Genomic DNA, 24,932 nt, shown 5'->3' with positions numbered 1-24,932 from the left:
TGTACAGGACCTAATTATAGTGAAGGAAATGCAGCTTAAAGATGTCCCCCCCCTCCCGTAAGTTCAAACCAAACTCGAGAAGTCATCTAACATTCAAAAAAGTATGACGATTTGTAACAGATAATAGAAGTTGCTGCAAATAGGATACAGGCTCACTCATACCAATAAGAATTATGAAATGCAACTCACTGACAATATCAATACACTTGTATAAATTCTCCAAAGAACATCCACTCATAACAGCCAATAAAACACATTTCCAACTTAGATTCAAAAAAATAACTGGATTAAACAATCATTATTATTTATCTATCTTTTAACTGGTTTTGGGGAACAAAAAATGAAAAAAAAAAGTAGTCATTTGCAAATATAGTTGTTGAAAACATAATATTATCAAAATAGCAAGTTGTGTTATTATTTAAGATAGTACTTAACATTCTCACTGCCTTTACACATATATGTGTATGTTGTTGTTGTTATTTGGTTTTTAGGAGCATTAGCAACTAAGGCCATATTGCTCCGGGGATATGCAGTGGTCACTCCCTGACCTTTCTGCATCCTCCATATTTGGTGGTCACGGGCTCGAACCCCAGTCTAATCGGCGTGTGCTATGCACTGCTGCTTCTGCCCACCTGGCTATGGAGGTGCCCATATATGTGTAAAATGACACTAGGAGTGAATATTCTGCAATCCATATCTGTGTTCAAAATGCACACACCACCCGTATGAGCCATAACACATATGAGAGGTTGTCAACAAATGAGTGCTGTAAATGTAAAGGCACATGAAATTAACAGCTACCTAGTATTGGCATACTGAATGAATGCTTTGCAGTAATGCTTGGCTTTTGTTTATAGATTTGGCAAATGGTTTTATTCGTTATTTATTTGCGCTGATGTTAATATATGTAAATGAATGAACTTTTTATAAAATTTTAAGATTTGTTCTGATTTGTTCAGAACTGAAGTGTTCACTTTTGGCAATGAATTCCAAACTTTTAATTTTCAACTATTATGTATGAATTTTAGGAATGCTGGAGATGTAAGAATGTTGATTTTCTTCAATATTTCAAAAATTATGGCACATTGAACGGATGGTCTCATATTTAGGTGGCAGTGAACATATTAAGTAAATAAGTGAAAGGAATGTTTTATATGAAATAAACTGATATATTGTAAACTACTAATCTACTTCAATTTAGCCAGTATCAATCTTTAACTTAAAGGTTTAATAAAATCATTTAGCCAACCTATACAATGGAACACTCACCACACAAATTGAAAAATCCAAAAATTTTTTTAGAATTTCTACTATATCATCAAGGGTACCATTGGGCATGGAATTTTTTATGTGAGTAATACACACCTATAAAAAATACAACAGTTAGGAAACTATACAGACAACTACTGGATGAATTAAAAATATATATATATATTTACTATTAAGGAAAATTTGAGAGTTGTTATGTTAGCTGAATTATTACAGAATGTATAAAACATAAAACTCAGCCAGTTCAGAAAATAATTCAAATTCATGTTTTAAATCCATGAAAATCACTCAATATCATCTATTTACACACAAAGAGTGGATCAGTAAGTAACCAGAATTTTGTTCCTGTCATTAAAGAAAAGATGCTCGCTGAATGAACAACTTGACAAAAGTGCCAGCTGGGTGTATAAGGGTGACAGACATCACTAGGTGGCAGGATTGATCAACTTTGGCCATTCTTTGAAATACATGTGCCTACTGGGTGTGAAGGGAGGTTACACACAGTTCAGCTTGTCAGCCATTATGTCAAACCTGCTGAAATTCATCATCCAGCTTTCTTTTTAAGCAGAGAATGCCATAAAATAATAAACAAGATATAATAGTAGTAGTAGTAATAGAGGCATGTAATGCAAGAAAGCAAGTGTACGAGCTTATGTAGCATCAGCCAAATAAAAAAAAAAAATTCACACAACCATTCCCTCTAAAAGTTTGTCCAGTTCCTCCTTGAATTTATTTAAGCTATCAATTTCCACAACAGCAGATGAAAGTTTGTTCCAGCAATTAACCACCTACTGGCTAAAGGCAAATTTACACACAACTATTCTACAACTGCCTTTTCTCAATTTGAATTTATATCCCCTCAGGTTTGTAATCTGAGCAAGCAGAATAAATAGCTACCAACTTTTGACTTTCAAAAAGCTGAAGATCAGGCATTTCTAAGCAGAAGGAAAACAGGAGGTTGTAGGGCTAAAACAGAAAACAAGTTAAAAAAAAAAAAAAAAAGATTTTTTTAGAAAAAGCAAGAATTTTTTTTTTTTTTTTTTAAGTCTACACTGCACTATAAATTAAATTTCATTGGCAGAATACACATTTTATTTTAACAAAATAAAATGTGTACGAGCTTTATTTTATTTTAAAGTACAGCCAGAGGAGTGTATCATTACAGCATCCTAATAAAATTAGCTTACTTAACATTTTTCTGTCTGTGGATTTCCATTTGCATGCTTATTAGATATAAATTTTATGCTGATTTTGATTACTACAAGAAAGATGCTACTGCACTTTGCTCTCTTCAGAAATGTGGAGTCCAAGTTTTGTTCATAATAATGGCCCCCAATGCCTAGATCTGATCATCACAAGTATTTCTAAAGCTCACTAGAAAGAGAAGATCTGAACTCAGTTTATTTTACTAACCTAGCTGAATATTCCCTTGCATTCAGCATTGCTATGAGGAATTGTTAAAATGCCAATCACTGACTTCAGATAATTTCTTATATTCAAGCTTGCTTGTGTACTTGTCAGTTCTTTAAAAAAGGACCACTGTACGTCAGTTCTTTTTTCTTTCACAATTGGGTCTGGTAGGTTCTCGCACTGAAACTGAAAGAACTAATGGTGCAAAACATCTATTGCTTCAGCAATTTCTTTACCTTTAACAACACCAAAAAATTTTAGAAACATGTCCACAAAACATTTCAAATTTGAAAATGATGCACTGCTAACTGATGGAATTTGTGCTATCTCAGTATTTATAAGAACATCATTCGTGCGTGATAAGTAGTCAAATGCAACAATAAAGTGCTTCCTCACTGAGCAAAACAATATTCTCTTGTTTTAGACTCTACAGTCTTGGCAGTAACAATTCCTATGACAAAGTCAGAACCATCTTCCATTTTCAAATAGAAGATTTGAAAACTGTAGGCAAAAAAAATCGCAAATAACATTTTTCAGCATATCCAGGAGCAATGACCTCAGTACATGGATGTAAGATACTGTGGATTGAAGAGCTGTGTTCAGATTTTCAAATGACATAACATTACAAAAAAAAAAAGAAAAAAAAAAAGTAAATTGCTTTATTCAAGCCAGAAGAGATATTCATGAGCAGACCTTCTGCATGATAAGTAGTCAGCATACATAATTCATGTATGAAGATCATTTCAGAAGTTTTCATGTGATCAATAGATGCAAGAAAAACAAGAGCAATGATGTGCTACAAGGAATATGAACTATGGAAAACATGATTGTTTTCCATAGTAGCATGTTCGAGAGGCAACAAGCAAGAGTACTACTCTTGATCTGATTATCAGCAGTGATTATTCATGCATTAAGAATTTGCTTGATAATAGAGAGCTATTAATTTCCCTTCACAGGTGTGTTGTTGTTATAAGGCCATATTGCTCAGGGGATATGTGGTGGTCATTCCCTGACCTTTCCACATCCTCCGTATTTGGTGGTCACAGGCTCGAACCTCGGTCTAATCAAGATGTTGTTGTTTTTTTTTTTTGTTGTTTTTTGGTTTTTAGGAGCATTAGCAACTAAGGCCATATTGCTCCGGGGATATGCGGTGGTCATTCCCTGACCTTTCCGCATCCTCCATATTTGGTGGTGACGGGCTCGAACCCCGGTCTAATCAAGAAGCGTGTGCTACGCACTGCTGCTCCTTCCCACCTGGCTACGGAGGCGCACGGTCTAATCAAGAAGCATGTGCTACGCACTGCTGCTCCTGCTCACCTGGCTATGGAGGTGCCAAAACGTTTTGAACCTACATGTTCACAGGAATAAGAGCAACTCAAAAATCAACCAGAAGCATTTGTCTTATGTAGTAATTTTTGTTCTTCATGCATGCACATAAATAACCAATCGTCTGATAATAAGAATGGTCTATGGATATTAATTGAATTTTTACATAACTTCATCTCTAGGGTTTCCGCAATAAGTAATTTATAGCAGTTATGTTGAATATTTATAATTTTTATTTCTTTAAAGCCGAATGAATGTTGTTCATTTATTGCATGAAATGAAAGTTCCGAAGCATTTGCTCGACCTGCCTGAACTGAAGCTTCGTGTTGTTTTGCTTGAAACTGTGCCCCCCCATGGTAGATTCTACATAAACCGAATTGCAGTTTCACACGCGATGTTGTATACGAGGTCATGTTGTAATTGGAATGTATTGTTTAACGGTCGATTTCTGAAAAATGTGTATAATTTGTTCATGGGTTTGGCTATAATTTTCATGTCAGTACCCTTGCATTTATTTTTATTAATTTAATTTGCATTACATTTTTAAATTTAATGTTGATAGACGTAATATTTTCCTTAATTGTATATTATCCTCCCACCAGTTGTAAGTTACAAGTAAATCTAACCTAACCAGCGTATATTTGTAATATTTATTTTAACATTTAACTTACATTGGTGAGAGGATAACAGACAATGATCCCAGTTTCCTAACTGCTGTGTTTGATGACTCTCCATGCTCTCATTTTTTCCTAACCATCTGTTTTTTCATTCACTCCTTTCCTTCTGTATATCAGTAACTTCCCATTGATTGAAAATTCTTTCCATAGTTTTGCTGATGACAGGTGTATTACACTTTGATTTTCAGCAAACCTCAACAAACCAACAGAATAGCCAACATCAAATGCTTAAAAGCTGATCTCCATATAATTCTGCAGTGAAGAGAACAAAACTTTAATTATTTTAAAAACATATCGTAATTTGGGATTACTGACTTTTAATCTTTCTTGGGAAAATCATGTTACAAATGTTCTTTTCTCTGCATTAAAAAACTAGATTTCCTTTATTCTAATTCTAAATATTACTTTCCTTCTAAACATCTCCTTTGTCCAAGCTTATAGCTCAACTAGTCAACATCTATTTACAGTTCAACTCAAATTTAGTAAACTAACTTTTGCTCTTTCTCCTTTCTATTCTTTTGAACAGCAGCATCCTCTGTGTATAATATTAGTAGTGTCAAATGATGCAAGAAAGCATGCTTATATATGAATTACAAAAAAAAAAAAAAAACACCACCCACCTCATTCTTTTTTTTTTTCCAAGTTAGCTATTAGTACCATCTTAGGTAAAAGAAAAGGTGTTGAATTCAAATTGTATTTAACAGCTATTAAAATTAAGGAAGTAAATTAATTTAAAAGAAAACAATGAAACCAACAGGTATTGACTCCTATTAAAAATTCCTATGAAAATTAACTGGTACATCCTCATGTATAATTATGTGAAAAATTTTTCATGGTAAGATAGGAAAAATATCTATTAATTTATTCTTCTTCCTCTTCATTTTCATTTTCTTCTATAATCTATACAAACTAACAATTTTAAAGATAAGCATTTCTGACACATTCCATGTGTCAGAAATGCTTATCTGCTCTCTGCACAAAAATGCTTTTCTTTGCATTTCTATTCAGAAATGCTTATCTGAAAACTCACAAATGATGAGTAACGATATGAAACATAATTCATGTATGAAGATCATTGCAGAAGTTTTCATGTGATCAATAGATGCAAGAAAAACAAGAGCAATGATGTGCTACAAGGAATATGAACCCATTCCCTACTCAATGCAATTACTACCAAGGTTGATGCATTTCCACCATTAGTGAGACAGATAATTAACTGCAATACAGTGATTCTCTGCTAGCCATATTAACAGGGTCTGCAGATTCAAACCAGTGTCCCTGAAGTAGTGCCTTCATCCACAGGGAACAATAATACTTTTATAAAATAATTAAGCTGTTTTGAGACCATTCAAAGAAGATTTAGACTGTTTTCAAATAATACTCACTACGGGGTTCAAGGAATATGTCAGCATCTACAAACAAAACAATTGTTGAACATTTATTATTCAATTCTAGTTTGCTGTGAAGGCAAATTAGTATTAACATTAGTAGAGGCATACGATGCAAGAAAGCAAGCTTATGCAGAATCAGACCAAAAAAAAAAAAAACCCAAACCCTCCCATTTCACGCCTCCATTTGTTCCAAATGCCTGTCCAGCTCAGCCTTAAATTTATTTAGCTATCAACTTCCACAACAAAAGACAGAATCTGTTCCACCAATCAACTACCTGCTGGCTAAAGGCAAATATCCACACATCTATTCTACAACTGTCTTTCCTCAATTTGAAACTGTGCCCCCCTCACGTTCTTAATCTGAGCAAGAGGGAGAATCCCATCAGCATTCAGCTTGCTCAACCCATTCAAGGTCTTATACACCTCAAATGATGCCACATTCCAGCAGTATAGGTTTCTTCTAACATAACACAAACAACTTATTTTCTTTACAGTATGTAATACCATGTAATGAAATGTAATGCATTATGTGCTATTGCATAAGAAACTTCAATGACGCTTATATATGCAAATTTACAGCTGTAGGTGACACAAAGTGTTTTACCAGTATTTTGTCGAATCTTTATGATTTTTTTATGTTGGTCCAGTCCATATTAAAATCAAATATTAAAACAATATGCTAAGTAAATAACAGTTACTTGAAATAAAAACTTACTTTGTTGCTCTCTACAAGAAAACCAAGTAAAATGGCAATATATGCACAAATAATACTGTTTTCCATATGCTTATCTGCCTTCTCTAAAGCTGAAAGAAATAAAAACTTTAAAAGGACAAATGAAATTACGTTAACTTTAAATGAGTAAAACAATAAAGAAAATAATGAAGGACATCATGCGGGAATACACATGCAGTTCTCTGTTATGTACTTTCACTAAGTGCTACTATTCCAGCACACTAAGACTCTTCACTAAGAATCAAAGAAGATGAAATAAAATAAGTCTATATTGGCTATTATTGTTATCATTATTGTTTTTTTTAAATCCAGCTGATGCCATTTGGGAACAAAGTGAACATTCCAGGGGTATAAAATCTCACGAAAAATGCTTTAATACCTTTCAAGAAGATTCAGGAATGGGTGAGGTATTTATTTTTTTGCTAGTGCAACAGGATCTAGAAAAGTTGAGCAGATAGGCTGAGAGGTGGCAACTGAAGTTTAACATTGACAAATGTAAAGTACTGCATATGGGTAGCAGTAACCCCAGAGTAATGTATCAACTGTGTGGTACTACACTGAGGGTGGGTAGAGAATGAAAAGGATCTGGGGGTAATTGTGCAGTCAGATATGAAGTTTTCTGAGCAGTGTAGACAGTCTGCTGTTGTTGTTGGCATTGGGCTTAACAACACAAGGGCTACTGAGGCCAAATTGTGTCTGTTCATTGTTTATTTACAGGCAACATATAGCTAAAGATGTTTAATTATATGCTCCTGTACAGGTCAATATATTTTAGGTACATCAAAAGTTCTTCTATGTTTGCTTCGTTTCCTATGAAGTGAGATAAATCATGAGAGATGTTCAATGTGGAGAGAGATTGAAAATTGTTAGAGCAGATGGTTGAATGTAAGGGACAATTAACCAGAAAATGATGGACCGTAAGTTGCACCAAACAGGATGAACACTGAGGTGGGTTTTCTCCCAATAGTAAGAAAAGATGTGTATGATGAGTGTGTCCAATTCTGAGTCTTGCCAATGCCACTTCCTTTCGTCTGTTTCGTCGGACGCCAGAGAGAGCCACAGCTTTGGTTCTTGCTTTATCTGGTAAAGTTTATTGTTGGTGTTGCCTTTCCAGATCTGTGACCAGTTGTCGTAGCATGCTTTGCAAATGATAGGCTTATAGTCACTACAAGGAACCTGAGGATGTTGTGAGAGAGCCAGTTGAGAATGTTTAACAGCAATGTCAGCACTTTCAATTCCTGGAATTCCAGAATGACCAGGGATCCAGCAAGAACTGATTGACTGATGGACATGCTGCAGAAGATTAACTGGGAATGAATGCATTTCAAGATAGGAGGGGAAGATGAGAAATTCTTCATTATGGCAGACACCACACTGAGGGAGTCTGTGTAAATTATGGGAGGCGAGGTGGATAGCGCAATAATTTTATTAAGTGCTAACTTGATAGCATATAAATCAGCAGTGAAAATGCTGCAGGCTAATGGTAATGAGGCTACAGCACCTACTGTGAGGCAGTTTTTGATCCATCAGTATAGATTTTACAGGCACAGGAGTTCAGAGTAGCGTGAGCTGGCAACTGCCTGATATTGCAAGGAGGTATGACATTTTTCCCCCACTGAAGAAAATGTACATTGTAAGAGGTCGAAACATATGTCCAAGGTGAAACAGGAGCAGTTGCGTCCTGAAAAATATTACTTAAATCAATATTCCAATTCTGAACAAGATCTTTAATCCTGAGTAAAGCAGGTCTATTTTCATTTGGTTTGCTCTCATAGAACAAATCCCATTGAGTATTATAAATATACTCCCAATGAGATGGAAGATGCTGGATTCTGGCAGTGTATTGGAGCAGTAATGTCTTCCTATGAAGATGTAATGGAGGATTATGTGCCTCGATATAAAGACTTTGGACAGGAGAAGTCCTGAAAGCTCTCAGGACTGTCCTCAGGGCACCGTGCTGTATGACATTCAGCTGTTCTAATGTGCTTACCCTAGCAGAGTCATATACTGGAGAACCATAATCCAGGCGTGAACAGACAGGCTGCAAGAGTAGCTCATGGTGTCTTGTCAATGATATACAGGAAATTTTCTAGCAGAGATAAGGAGGTGATTATCCCCTTGTATAAGGCAATGGTCAGGTCTGGGTATATACAGACCTGTATATACCCAGGTCTGTATACCTGTACTGTATACAGGTCTGGAGGCCTCAATTTAGAAAGGATGTAGAGCTGCTGGAACAAGTACAGAGAAGGGCAACAAGATTACTGAATGGAACAAAGGGTTGCTCTTACGAAGAAAGGCTTAAGTTTTGCAAATTACAGTGTCTGGAGACTAGGCACCTGCAAGTTGATCTGACTGAGGTTTGAATGGTTTGAGCAAGCTCAATGCTGATAGAATTCTTCCTCTTGCCCAGATTTATTGCTTGAGGGGACAAAAATTCAATTGACAGTTGTAGAATAGATGTGCAGAAATTTGCCTTTAGCCAGTGGGTGGTTAATTGCTGGAATAAACTTCCTTCTTTCATTGTAGAAGTTGACAGCTTAAATAAATTCAAGGCAGAACTAGACAAACATTTGGAGTGAATGGATGGGTGAAATGGGAAGGTGTTTTTTTTTTTTTTTTTTTTTTGGCTGATGTTGTATAAGCTTGTTTATTACATCATATGCCTCTAATAATGCTAATGGTAAACTGGAATATATAATAAACTGTCAGTATTTACAAGTCCTGACATAATCTGAGGCTAACTCTGGAGTGTGCAGCTCTGCAGTGTATATGCTACATTCAGGGTGAATCTGCTGGAATATGTTTCTGGAAGGACTGCAGCAGATCCTACATATGATTCTGACTTCAAGCCATCTGTGTAAACTGGAAAGAAGCTGGAATGTTTAGCTCAGTATGGTGAATAAAGCAGCAGGTAAACAAAACAGATGGAGTATCAGACTTGACCCAATTCTTAAGGCAAAAGTTACATGCAGGAATGTGAGCAGGGCAAGGTGGAAGGGTTTCTTTGGGCAACCTTGTCTACCATGATGTTAAGCTCTCTAAGTAACTTTTGGACACAAATACCAAAAGGATGATTGGTAGTCTGACAGGCATTATACAAATTTTCTAGATGTGCTCAAAAATGGATGCACACGTAGGATGGTAAGGCAGGGATTTCAGTTTTATTTGTACTTTAGAAACAACTACTTATGTTGAAATGATAATGGTCATTCATTTGTTTTCACATATAGCTTCTGCACAGGAGATGTTTGAAATACTCCAATAGCAATACAGATAGCCTGATAATGGACAGAGTCCAGCCACTGAGGTATACAGTTTCCGGTTGATGCGTATACCTGGACCCGTATTCTAGTTTAGATTGCACAAGTGCATGGTAAATGTGTAGTAAGGTGCCTCAGTCCACACCTCAACATGTAGAGGGGGGGGAGAGAGAGAGAGAGAATGGAGAATATTTAAGCCTCTCGTGCACTTTGTATGGAGTTGATGGATCTGTTTGAGAAAGGACAACTTTTTATCAAATATGAGTCCCATGAATTTTCCATCTAGTACTATTCAAATATTGTTTTATCCAAGCCTCACTTCAGATTCAGGAGGAAGATTACACTTATGAGAAAAATGTATGCAAACAATTTTGCAGCACGAACTTGAATCCATTGCTAGTGTCCATGAGTTAAGGTGATCAATGGGAGTTATCTTTTAATAACCCTAACATTGCATGACTGAGAAAACATGCTACTAAATCCATCGACAGAGAAGGCACTATTTACAGTTGTTGGAAATTGTTCAGTGATGGAATTTACTTTGATGTCAAAACATGTAACACTAAAACAGCTTTGCAGTACTCCTTCCCCTTGACAAAAGGGATGAGAGAAGATGGATCCTAAACAAACTTGGAAAGAATGATTGAATAAAAAGCTTTTAATAAAAACAGGGAGGCAACTTTTAAGACTGGGGCTATATAGTTCTTTTAAAATGCCATATTAAGGGGAGACAGTTTCTCAACAGTTGAGAAAGAAAGCAGAAGCCTTTGAAAGCTTCAGTTATTTTAGCACTTTTAATCTAGTATATTTTATTGCATTTTAATTCAGTATTTTATTATCATTTTATTTGTACATTCACTGTAAACTACATTTGTTTTATTCTATCTTAATTCAGTATTTTATTATCAGTAACATTTTATTTGTATAATCACATTTATTTTGTTTGATCTACTGTAAATTTAAATATAAAGCTTTTTAAGATTTTGGTTTTCGTTTTTACTTCAATGGTTGGTGAGAAACGCTAAAAATCATAGTAGATATAACATCAGCAGATTGTGACAAGAGCATTTGTTCCAATGTGTCCAACTTGTTTCGTATGCTCCTAACATTCTGATAAAAAATCTTCCCTATGGATAATGGTTTTATCTGTATCCTAGTAGGTCTTCTACGGGGTATAGTCTCACTTTGTATCATGTGTCGGGTAGTGACTATTGTAGAAATTCAATTGACATCTGACTGGCGATCTGGTAGAGGTTCATTATCCTGTGTTTTTTTTTTTTTTTTTTTTTGATTTGGTAGTTGTTGGCGCATCGGCTTCTGTGGCCATATTGCACCTCCCAAGGTTTTTGCAGTACTTTGATCCAAGCCCGAGGCGGGAATCGAACCCGCGACCTTTGGGTTGTCGGGCAGGTACTTTATCCACTCGGCTAGCCCGGTCGGCTCATTATCCTGTGTAACTGACAGGGTGCGTATATTCTGAGATGGCCTGGTTTCTTTCCTTTGGCGTTATACTTGTGAGTTTGTGGTTGGCTTACTGGGATATACATAGCGAGGTTGTTTTAATCTTGGATGGCCATTGTAATAAAAAGGCCTGATGAGAGCTCCCACTGGCCAGACGGAAGTAGCGGCAACATTATTAATATCTTTTTCATCATGCTCAATTTTGAAGGATGCATATGTGGCTGCCCTCTTCAGTAAGGTGACTCTTACAGTTATATTCATGAGTCATAGGCATTCAGATACAATTTGGTGTGGAGTAGTCTGAGGGTCGATTCGGGAAACAAAGATGGCTTTAGGTTGTTGGATGGGTTTTGTGATCATGGGTTTTATTTGAGAGGAGAATGATGCACCTGACAATCTATTGCAGTTGTTATTGGTAGGGTATTGTGTACCAGCTGTCAAGATGGAGTTGTTTTGGCTGTACCCGCTATGACTAGATGAGTAGGAAGGGAAGTTCCCATATGATTTGTTATTCAGCCTATTTGGCATAAGGCTACTGAGACAGTGCATAGCATTCTGGATTGGCGGGCAATCCAGCAGACTGGTATATGAAGTAGTAGCTTCTTGATATGGTCACTCAATAACGTCTTCATTAAGGCAATTTGCCACTGGATTATTCGTTGGGGATCTGTCGATGCATTTTCCCATATGAGTTAAGTGGTCTCTCTGAAACTCAGTCGGTTGGTTTGTGTTGAGATATCTGGCCTTAGGACCTACTGCATTAGGGTTATTTAATGTGGGAAAAATGTTGTTGTTGTTGTTATGGGGGTTTAATGGTGCACGAGCTGCTGGGGCTATAGTGTGCCTATTCATAGGAAAATAATAAAAATCAAATTTCAGATAGAATCAATTTATGGTTTATTAGAGTGATGTTTTAAAATTTATGATACAATCCAATTTTTTTCAAAAAAGAGAAGAATTCGTTGATGTGGGAAAAATGATATTATTCACACAGCAGTCACTCGATGCAGGTGCGAGACTTAACTTCTCTGTTCCATGACATGAATTGCTTGTGCTAAGTTTATCCTCATGAGGTACTGATAGATTAGAATGCTGCCAATTCTGAGTTCGATTTCTAGCGAAGGAATTATACGGTTGATAACACTAGCTGAGACCATATTATTTTTTTAGGTTATACAAAACTTCAGTGCTATTATTAATTAAAAATTAATAATAATTACCTATTTCCATTATTGTTTTGATAATTACCTACTTTTAATTTTATAATCAAATTCAGGAAATTGTAGTCAGGAAACTGTTTTTTATTCTTTCTGAAAATGTATTCAAATAACTGTTTTCCCAGATTACAGATAAGAGCAGGCGGTGACTTGTGAGCTGAATGTGACTCGGGACACTAAACTGCAGGTCTACCAACTCACTTTGTTTCGGTCTCAGTCTGCCTCAAGGTCAAGTTGACCATAGGACCTCAAGGTCCTATGGTCAAGTTGTATACACAGTGTTTCTTAGTAAAATAATAAGAGGAGTTAACCTCAATATAGTGCGTAGAACACTTCCTTATGATACCCTCCAGAAATTAAAACGGAAAAAACTAAAAAATCGACAACTTACCGGTACATTAGAGTAAGATATAAATAATTAAATAATCAATTTAACACAATTCAAATCAATTTTACTAATAATATTTTACTAATATTATTATCAACGTAGAACATATTGAGTAGTACAGCTCTGATTCATTCTATCTAACACAGTGTTTCTGTGATTTCTGAATTTGACTTTATTTATTAAATAATTTTGCAATCCTTACAATTAAAAATGGCATCAAGTGATAGAGGAGTTAAAAGAAAGCGTGTGAACTTAAATGTGGCACAGAAATTAGAACAAGGTGTCTTGGTAGCATGTGTTTGTGAAATTTACAGCGTAAAAAAAAAAAAAAAAAAAAACTGTTTCTGATATCCGTAAATCAAAGGCCAAATTGTGACATAATTTTGTATCGTATAATACTGTATATTGTATTAAAGTTTTTTTTAACATTAAGAACAATAAAAAATGCCCCCTTCCCCCAGGTTACATTCGATTTAATGGACTTTCAGCATTAACAGACACCTCTTCTCCCCTATTAGTCCGTTCAATCGAGAGTTTACTGTATATTAAATCTGGTTCAGTTGCACTGTGGCTGATCTGTTTGAACAGCATATTGCAGAGGTTACCTTCATAAAAATACCTAAAAAATGAAAGCATTTCACCTATTGCAAAAATTATAACCTATTTATTAATAATAGAATAAGGTGAAGTTCTTTCAATTCAGAATTAAGGTGTTTTGATCAAGACATGTTTACCATTTCATTGTTGACTTTTTCCCTCCTTTTTTTTTGTGGACAGAGGATTTGTTGTGTTTGAATCTAATCAGAAAGTATGGGGTGGACAGTTGCACAGTAGATACTGAAGTGGATACAGTGGGGAAGAAGACGAGTATAAGTATCATGATCAGTATTTAATAAGGTTAAATTTTGTGACAAGTGTCATTGTCCAGCAGGGTCTCAATTAGATGTCATCTATAATCCACATAGGAAGATTCCCACAATGAATGATGCCCATTCAAGTCACCAAGATGATAAATGGGAATTGAATTTGATCATAAATAAGGTCCAAAAAGGATCTCATTTTTTGGAATCCAAATTGATTATTGTTCCACTGTGTTTCGGTCTCAAGAATCCAGATAAGTCACCTGTTTATAATTTTTTACTAGTGTTTTACTAAGACAGCTGGCAAGGGAGACTGATTGCTAATTTTGTGGAAGCGGCTGATCCATCCTTTGTTTAGGAAATTCTAAAACAACAGAACGATACCACGAGATTGGAAATGTATATTAAAAAAAAAAAAAAAAAAAAAAAAAAAATCGGATTACAGAAAGCTAACAGTGAATTCACAGCTTTATTGTTTAAATGTTTTATAATTATAGAGTATATTAAATCTGGTCCAGCTGCACAGTGGCTGATCTGTTTACAGCTTTTTGAAATTCAGTAGTTGAAAGGCTGATTATAATCAAGAAACTGGGAGGTTCGTATATTCTTCCAAAACATCTGTCATAGGTGGATGCTGCAGATGCTTGGGAAAACATTTCTGCAAGAAAATTAGCTGTTTCCTTGACAGAGGATAGTTTATATCCCCTGCTGCTTAAGACTACAGCAGATGTCTATAGATATTTGCAATTTAGCTGTTGGATTTTTTTTTCTGCTGGTGTCTTTAGTCTTTTTGCAGAAAGAGTCTTTTTGGCTTGTTTTCTAATTTGGCATCTTTTGCTTTAAGTTTCTTGATTGATTGATTTGGTAGTTGTTGGCGCATTGGCTTCTGTGGCCATATTGCACCTCCCAAGGTTTTTGCAGTACTTTGATCCAAGCCCGAGGCGGGAATAGAACCCGCGACCTTTGGGTTGCCGGGCAGGTACTTTACCCACTCGGCTAGCCCGGTCGGCTTTTAAGTTTCTTATATAAGAAGAGGTTTGATTGAGATAGTAGGAAGCTCACAAAAGAGACTCCAGGCTTTTATTTTCTTTCTTGGCACTGGTACAGGATTCATTCCATCAATGCTTAGCACATTGTTGTGAGGCTGTACAGTGCGGAATTACTTCGAAGGCTGCTGCCAGAATTTGGTGATATTTTCAGTGACTTCGTCTATAGATTTTGGTGTAATAATTTGGTTGTCAAAAGAAATGCATGCTGATTATCTTTAGCATTAGTAGAGGCATATGATGCAAGAAAGCAAGCTTATACAGCATCAGCCAAAAAAAAAAAAAAAAAAAACCGTCCCATTTTACCCATCCATTCGTTCCAAATGTTTGTTTTGAATTTATTTAAACTATCAACTTCCACAATGACAGATGGAAGTTTGTTCCAGCAATCAACTGCCAGGTGGCTAAAGGAAAATTTTCGCACATGTATTCAACAACCGTCTTTCTCAATTTCAGTTTATGTCACCTCACGTTTGTAATCTGCACAACAGGAAGAATCCCATCAGCATTGAGCCTGCTCAAACCATTCAAGGCCTTATACACCTAAATCAGATCACCTCGCAGGTGATCTACAGATGCTGCAATTTGCAGAACTTAAGCCTTTCTTTGTAAGAGCACTCCTTTTTTCCCCCTCACCAGTCTTGTTGCCCTTCTCTGTACTCTTTCTAGCAATTCTATATCCTAAAATGAGGCTTCCAGACCTGTATGCAATACTCAAGGTGTGGCCTGACCATTGCCTTATACAAGGGGATAATCACCTCCTTATTCCTCCATATCATTGACAAGACCCCTACTCTGGCAGCCTATCTGCACTGCTCAGAAAACTTCATATCTGTCTGCACAATTACCCCCAGGTCTCTTTCATTCTCCACTACCCAAGCATAATGCCACCCAGATGGTACATTTCTCTGTGGTTACTGCTACCCACATGCATTTGTCAATTTAAATAATTTGCATTTGTCAATTTAAACTTCAGTTGCCACTTCTCTGCCCAACTTTTCCAGGTCCTGTTGCAGCAGCGTACTGTTGTTACTGTTATTAACAATCCTTCCAACCTTTGTATCATCTGCAAACTTGGACATTAAGCTTGATATACCTTCATCAATATCATTGATAAATATACAAAACAACAATGAGCCCAACACCGAACCCTGGGGGGACACTACTAATAAGATTAGTCCACAAAGAGCGGTATCCACTGATTACCTCTCTGTCTTCTCGCACTCAACCATCCTTTTATCTATTGTACCAACTTGCCTTTGATGCTATAATGCTCCAATTTGTATAGTAGTCTTCCATGTGCAACAAGCTTTAATGAAGTCAAAGTATATGATATCAAAGTTATTTTTTGCATCCAGTTCCTCTGTGACTACATCATAGCATCCACTCAAATTGGTCAAACAAGACTTCCCCTTAACATACCCATGCTGTCTAAATTATTACTGCTGTCTTGTCTAGATGATCCTGCAATGCTTCTTTAACCAGTGACTCCATTATTTTCCCTGGAACAAAAGTCAAACTAACAGGTCTGTAATTACTGATGTCACCCTTTGTGAATTGGAGATACATTTGCACATCTCCAGTCCATGTGGACTTCCCCTGAGTCCAAGGATGCTCTGATAATTATAGCAAAGGTTTGCTTACTTCCTTTGCCACCTCCTTTAATATAACTAAATAGATCCCATCCACCCTAGGTGCCTTTCTTACATTTAATTTCAACAATTTCTCCTCCACTGCTCTCATTTATTAAAAATCATTTAACTTTTAGAGCTTGATAAACATCTGGCCCTCTCTTTCTTGAATGACTCCTCATGTGTGAATGTATATGCGAAGTACTCATTTAGTTTGCAGTTATCTGAGAATGATCATCCACAGTCAAACCACCATTGATATCAAGTGGATCAATCTGATTCATCCCCTTCCTTTTAGAATTTATATAAGTAAAGACGTCTTTGCTGTTTTTATTTGCATCCATTGTTAAAGATTTCTCATAATCTGCCTTTACTTTCCTAACCTTCTTTGTCATTGATTACAGAGCTAAGTTCCGGTCAACCCTTCCCCATCTCTTCCATCATGCAATATGACCGATGACTTCTGAGGTTATGATGAACATCATGGCAAGATCCAATCTTCCTTACATTTCGAGGGTACAGCTCTAAAACGGTGTTCGCAGGCCGGCCGCTAGTTAGTATACAGGACCGAAACTATTGGTACCTCTTTAGGAGGCTTCCAGATCAGTTAGTGTATAATCTTGCTAACTCTACTCTGCCAGATAGTGATTCGAGGGAGTCCGAGTAGTGTGTATGCGGGGTGCATTGTTGAGGCCATGTTATGTCAAGGATCAGGGTATATTCTTACCATGTGTACGCCATATCCAAAAATTTCATTACTTCATACAGCATGTCCCCCCCCACTTTTTTCTTACCATTGAATCGCGGAGTAAGCATATTTGCGAAAAGATCTAAACCTCCCAAACACTTCCTAGTTCATTTTACAAATATACGTGGTCTCAATTCTAATCTCAACAATGTCCATTTCCACTTGCAGTCTACCAAACCCTATACACTTTTTCTGACAGAATGTCAGTTATTTAATTCAACTACTGCTCATCTCAGGTGCCCAAATTATTTGCTGTATGATTCCTTTCGCATCAAAGGTGGTACATTTGTGCATATGTCCATTCCAATATTCCCTGTCAGAGACTTGGCAATTTGGAATCTCCTCTTTTCGATATTCTCTGGCTTAAAATCTCTCTACCTCATTGTGTCAAATTCATCTCGTCTCTACCTTTCTCCCAACTCCACTAATCACTTGGAGTTCTTTGACTTCCTTTCTTTGCAACTTGACTTTCTCCAGTCCAACTTTCCTTACAGTGAGGTAATTTTCCTTGGTGATTTTAATGTTCACAACTCCAGCTGGCTTCCGTTTTCTAGTCACACCGACTTAGATGGTTGAGATGCTGAGGCTTTTGGAATTTCTAATGACCTTGCACAGATTGTTCATTTATCTATAAGAATACCGGACAATCCTAACCATACAGCCAACACGCTTGATCGTTTTCTCACAAACAGCCCTTCTAAGTACACAGTTGAAGTGAGTGGTCCTTTAGGCACCTCAGATCACAACTTGGTGATTGTCTCTTCTCCAATGGAGCCTTTATCTTATGGCTATTCCCAACCTCGTATTGTTTGGCATTACAAGAATGCAAAATGGAATGAACTGCAATATTTCTTTTCTTATTTTTCCTTGGTCGGATTACTGTTTCAAAACTTCTGATGTCAATGTTTGCTCAAGTCATGTCAGTGAAATTATTCTGGTAGGAATGGAATCCTTTATTTCACACTCCACTTTAAAATCTTCTCCTTTATCCAAACCGTGATTTTCCTATAAATGTGCTAAGGCTGTTCAAGAGAAGAACGTTGCATATCGTAATTGGCTTGTTTCCAATACTTCAGTTTCATTTTCTGCCTACACCAAAGCTCGCAACAATTGTAAAGCAGTTATTAATTGGTCCAAACTAGATTTTGAACAGGGTAAGAGTAGAAAACTTGCTTCCTGCCCTAATGGTAGCCGAGCATTCTAGTCTCTTGCCAAAGCTAGTGGCCGCAACTTTTGTCCATCTCTTCTCCCACCTCTGTCAAAACCAGATGGTTCTGTTGTCACTTCAGCCAAGGATAAAGCTGACCTGCTAGCATCCCATTTTTCTTCCAACTCTCGTATTAATGATCTTGGTAAAACACCTTCTACCATTCCCAGCATGCTCCATTCAATGCCTCCTGTGGTCTTCCGTCAATAGGATGTCAGAAGGATTTTGACGAATCTTGATGCTAAGAAAGCTCCAGGTCCTGATGGATCAAAACTTCCGCGCTGAAGTTACTCCTGTTCTTTGCCACCTTTTTTCACTTTCTTATTCCAAAGGTATTTTTCCTTCTGCTTGGAAATTTGCTCATATCTAGCCAGTTCCTAAAAAGAGTGAAAAATCCCTCCCATCCAATCTTTCTAAATTAATGGAGAAATCAATTAACTGCCACCTCTTAAACTACCTAGAAACCTTCCATCTGATCAACGATCGTCAGTATGGATTCCATCAGCATCGATCCACTGGTGATATTCTGGCTTATTTACCATTGGCGGACAAATTCAAGGGAAAAGTTCGGTGAAACACAAGCAGTCGCTCTTGGCATCTCAAAGGCTTTCGATCGTGTTTGGCATAAATGCCTTCTAAACAAGCTTCCATTTTATGGTTTGCCAACTGTTTTTTGTAATTGGTTATCCAGTTTTCTCTCTGATGGCTCACTGAAGGCGATGGTAGATGGCTCTCTGTTTTCTTACTTCTTGACTAATGCTGGTGTCCCACAAGGTTCAGTTCTTTCCCCCACTCTTTTCCTCTTGTATATTAATAACCTTCTTCCATTGACTGGAAACCCTATCGATAGTTTTGCCGATGATAGCACATTGCATTCCACTTTCCATTTTGAGAAACCTTGCCCTGCTCAATCAGCTTCAACTTCTCGAATATCCACTACCAATTCCTTAAATGCCGATCTCAAGGTAATTGTACAGTGGGGCAAAAACAACTTAGTTGATTTCAATCCTTCTAAAACTTAGTCTTATATCTTGCAAAAAGGATTCTTCTGCTCCTATGCTTATCTTTGATGACACTCCAATTTCTAGGCAAAATGATATATCTCTTTTGTGGATTACCCTGACTTCTGATCTCTCTTGGCCCAGGCACATTACAAATATTGCTTCCTCTTCATCTAAAAAACTTGGTTTTCTCTTTTGCTCTCGGCGTTACTTTTCTTCCAAACAGCTGTTCACTCTGTACAAATCAGAAAACTGCCCCACAATGGAATATTGTTCCCACATCTGGGGCTGTGCCCCCAAACCTCTCTCAGGTGTCTAGATTCCATTCAGAAGAGGGCAGTTAGGTTAATTAATGACTAGTCTAACAGAGTCTCTCCACTCGCTGTCTCATAGACATCCTGTTTCTGCTGCATGCCTTTTTTTACAGATACTTCCACGAATTGGAAGTATCTGTAATTGGCTTTTCTGAATTGGCTTCTATAATTCCCGCTCTATCTTTCAAAACAGTCCAAACACGTGCCACCAGCCAGCTAGCCATTTACTGTCCAACTTCAAACTCAGAGAACCAACTTTTCATTTTCCTTGTTTATTCATTCAACTGCCATTTTCTGGAACAACCTTCCTTCAATCGTATTTCCTGAAAATTACAGTCTACAGAATTTCAAGTCTAATGTCAACAAATATCTTCTTTTGTCTTCTCAACCTCCATCCCAAGCATGGTACTAAGTACTATAGGTTCTAATACCTCTCATGTTTGGGGTTTTTATAAAAAAAATAAAAATAAAAAAGAGACTAGCTTACATATATGATAGGCTTCTATGTCTCCTGATAATTTATATGCACCTCATGCATTTTTCTTCTCTATATTTATTTACTATATTCCTAGCATTGTTGTACACGCAATTATACATGCACCTGTTTTTACTCTTAGTTACTCTAACACAGACCATGTATTTACTTGTTTCATGACTCACAGCAGTTCCTGAAATGCCGAGCAACTTGCTTTCTGGGCTTCTGCTCATTCCAATAGAAGAAGTGCAAGAATCATTCCATCTCTGATATCCCAACAATATCCACCTATGTCTTGACGAACACTTCAAATTCATCAAATTTATTTACTATACTCACACCTGTTCTTACTCTTAGTTACTCTAACACAGACCATGTATTTACTTGTTTCACGACTCACAGCAGTTCCTGAAATCCTGAGCAACTTGCTTTCCGGGCTGCTGCTCATTCCAATAGAAGAAGTGCAAGAATCATTTCCACCTCTGCCTGCGGCTACTGTTAATCTATTAGTCTGTGAATCCCCCCAAGCCAGCAGTTTTCAGACCCAACTAACATTGCCACAATAGCATCAGCAACTTTCCCAGTAAGCTTGGGAGAACTTCCATGTTACATGACAGATGGGACTTTCAGAAAATAATCACTACTGAATGGAACATCAGGAACTGTCCACTCTACACTTGGGAACAGGAGATGAGAACATACAGATAGATAGATTTCTGAAGTAAATCATGTGGGAAGGTGAAAGTATGATGACTAGTGTTTGGTAGGGGTCAGCTGGTGTTATTCTGGTAAGGTTTCAAAGAGATGTCCTCTTTGATCCATATGGAGGAAGCCCCACAGTGGATATTGTGCACTGAAGCTACTGAGGAAACAAAGTATCAGCACTTGCATTATAAGTTCTTCAAGTTGTTTTAGTGTACAGGAGTTATTTGGCAGAAGATATATTGAGACTAAAGTTAGCATTATTCTCGGTGCCTTACATATAGCAACAGCTTCTAAATAAGTTTGAAGAGGAATATGATAAAAAGAAATTTTAGAGGCAGCTAAAAATCACTGTACATCCATGTGCAGAGTTTTGGTCATTTCTATATGTTGTAAAGTTTTTCGTTGGGGTGCGGGTGGGGGAATACCCATGGAGTAAATTCATTCATTAGATCCTATAGGTCTTCAGAATTTACATGTATGCTTCTACAGTTCCTTTGGAGTATGTGCTACTTATCATCAGTTTTGTGGGCTGCATTTTGATCAGTCTGCTATTCAGAGGTTTGCTTCTGGTGATTGGACATACTGTGTCAATATCCTTTTTTATATAAAGGTCCAGAATCAGATCGGTTTATTTGTATTGGTTCTGGCATCAGTGTCCATAAACACAGAGGAAGGCTTTTTCTTCCTGTCAGCGTCTGACGTTTTTTGCTTTGTTTGCTCCTTGAACATTTGCAGGTGTGTGTTGTTTCTTGCTCTACTATGACAGGCTGTTCACCAAAAAGCACAGATCTAGCCCATTCTGTAAAGGATGCCTTGGAAGAATTCAAACCAACAGCCCACCCAAACTACTCAATTCTGAGTGACATATCGGTGTGAGTAGCTACTGAGTGATTTCAGTGGACTGTTTGTGCATAGGTGTTTTGGTATAAATTGCATAATGTGCAATTTGCTTTTTTTGCTCCTTGATAGGTTACTCTTTTTTCTGTTTTGTAATTTTGTATTTTTTTCCCATTTTCCATAACTCGCAATTCTCTGAACAAGCTGGATGGCCACCTTTACAATCTGGACAAGAGAAGGATGTCCCAATGCAGTCAGATTGAGTATGATCTGCTGATCAACATAGATCCTTAGCATGTTATCTGAGAGTGTCCATATGCGATTTGGTATATATGAATAAATGTTACAATTTAAGTATTCACTGATGGTAGTTTTAGTGTGTTAAAATCAGAATAACATTACATGTGTAGGTACTAATTGGCCATCTTTTCAAATTAGAATTCTTTTGACCTGTATGATTTTTTGATCTTTGAGCTCTTATACTATTTCTTCCTCAGAGACATTTGAAAGGTCCCATTCTGTTATAACTCGTGGTATTCAGAGTGGGATAGGGCATTTGGGATACTTCACTAGGTATTGTACCAAAAACTGACAGTTTCATTAGTGATTCCAAATGTTTAGCTGAGTAGTTCCTACTAATAGGTCTCCTGATTGGAGATATTTTACTGGTTTGGGTGATAGGGCTACATCTTCCAACAATTTCTAAATCAGAAATAAAGGTAACTTACTGACAGGAAGATTAGATAGTGTATGAGAAGGAAAGTTGGTTGGTCCAGTTGACACAGTTTGCTTTATAGTCTTTTAATTTGGGAATGGCTGCAACCAGGTTTATCATTATCATCAGTGGATGATCCTGTTGGATCAAGTTGAGGAAAAGATTCAGTGTCCATGTTAGTATACTCCTTTTGGTTCTGAAGGATGGCTTGCCTACTCAAGTAACTGGCCCCTCCATGGGGAAGCAGGAATAGTGCCACAAGTGGCCAAGTGCTGTTAAGTTAGTGAAGTTAGTTAATAAAAAAAAAACAGGAAAGCTGTGGTTTTTTTTTCCCTCACTCCATGTAAAGATGAAATTTATATATTTAAATGAATAAACTGAAACTAAAAGAAGATTGATTTCCTTCTATGAAAATGTCTTATGAATCACCTTAGGAGGCACTACATCACTGAGCTATTGATTGGGTTTTATTGGCACATTAGCAACTAAGACTATAATGTGCCAAAACCTGGTCATAAAAAAATAAAACTTTCAGTGGCCTAATGAATTAGGTCACTAAGTCAAGATATAAAAACAAGTATAAACTGTATAAGACAAACATCAATAAACAAGTAACAATAACAAGGTAGATTTTTAAATGCGAGTAAAAAGGTTTACCGATTTTAGAAAGCTAAAAACAGCAGACACATGGTCATTGTCAGACGATATCTGTCTGAATGTAAAAGGCTCAGCCAGATGACTAAAAGTGATAAAATATACATCATGTTCGTGTCTAAAACGTGGACACTCAGTTAAAATATGATGAATAGTTAAAAAGGTGTCACAATTCTCACACATAGGAGAGTCATCTGCCCTCAACAGAAATGCATGTGTAAGATGACTGTGTCCTATGTGGAGCCGAGATAAAAACAACTTCCTCTCTGCAGTTCTTGCGCAGACTAGACTGCCAGTGTTGGATTACAGGCTTTATCTGATACAGCTTGTTTGTGACCTGCCCATGCCAAATTTTTGCCACTGGGAGAGTAATTTAACGTGTATTAGCTGCCTGTAGTCTGTATAGGGGACTAACAGGCAAAGAGTATTGTTGTGTTGCAGTGACCTGGCTGCAGCATCAGCCAATTCATTACCCTTGATCCCAATGTGGCTTGGGATCCAGAAGAAACAGATGTCGAATGAACATTCAGAAAGATAAAGTAGCGTCTGCTGGATTCGGGTCAAAGATGGATGGGGACTGAACCTAATCCCAGATAAAGCCTGCAGTATACTTAAGGAGTCAGTATACACCACGCACCTTTGGTACTTGTGGGTTTTTATGAGGTCCAAGGCTAATTCTACAGTGTATAACTCAGTCGTATATATGCTGTATTCATGGGGAAGTCTCCCAGATATAGTTTTATCTGGGAAGATGGCAGCAGATCCAACAGATGACTCTGACCTCGAGCCATCAGTAAAGACGGGCAAGAAGTTGGAGTACTTGGCTCGGTGGGCAGCATAATTGTTGGTAGACAGAAGATGGGGTGATAGCCTTATCCCAATTTTTAATGGAAAGGTCGCAGGATGGTAAGCGAGCATGCCAAGGTAGAAGTGGTTGCCTTGGTGACTGGGCAACATTGTCTACCGTTACATTAAGCTCTCCGAGGAGATCTTGGACACAGATACCAAATGGACGGTTGGCAGTCTGACGGGTATTGTGGACAGTTTCCCAAAGTGGTTCGAAGACGGATGTCCACATAGGATTGTCTGGCAGGAATTTCAGTTTAAAAGTATATGTTAGTGACAATTGCTTTCATTGCAGGGACAGTGGCGGTTCACCTGCTTCGGCTTATAAACTCTGGACTGGGTCTAGCCATCGTAGTACGCTGTTTCTTGATGATGCGTACACTTGGGACCCATAATCTAATTTAGAATGGACAAGTGCACAATATAGGGGGAATAGGGTGCAGCGGTCTGCTCCCCGATTATTGGATGAAATGGCTCGTAGGAGGTTCAATCCTCTTGTGCACTTTGTCCGCAGTTGACGGATATGTGGTAGAAATATCAACTTATTATCAAATATGAGCCCCAAGAATTTTGTCTCGGGTGCTACTGGAATAATGTTTTGTCCGAGCTTGATTTCTGGTTTATGGTGAAGGTTCCGTTTGTGACAAAAGTGTGTGCAGACGGTCTTCTGAGGAGAGAACTTGAAACCATTAGCCATTGCCCAAGAGTTGATATGGTCAATGGTGTTTTGCAATTGCCTTTCTATTACCCTCATATTA

At 37.3% G+C, this 24,932-nt stretch overlaps 1 protein-coding gene across 1 annotated transcript in view; it reads right to left on the bottom strand.

Moving 5' to 3' along the window:
- Nucleotides 1–1,236: 1,236 nt before the first annotated feature.
- The window catches only part of LOC150088147 (wings apart-like protein homolog), a 184,899-nt gene continuing 161,203 nt past the window's right edge, over nucleotides 1,237–24,932 (bottom strand). The window contains exons 14-15 of the mRNA XM_090370044.1: nucleotides 6,789–6,877; nucleotides 1,237–1,365 (exon numbers count right to left, since the gene is read on the bottom strand). Of these exons, the coding sequence (XP_090226170.1) occupies nucleotides 1,237–1,365; nucleotides 6,789–6,877 (218 nt within the window). The remainder of the gene's footprint in view (nucleotides 1,366–6,788; nucleotides 6,878–24,932) is intronic.

Source organism: Mastigoproctus giganteus, chromosome 3, assembly GCF_048544385.1.
Source record: "Mastigoproctus giganteus isolate SK-2022 chromosome 3, ASM4854438v1, whole genome shotgun sequence".
Lineage (NCBI taxonomy): Eukaryota > Metazoa > Arthropoda > Arachnida > Uropygi > Thelyphonidae > Mastigoproctus > Mastigoproctus giganteus.
Note: the sequence above shows the minus strand (reverse complement) of the source record. Positions and strands in the feature narration are given on the sequence as shown.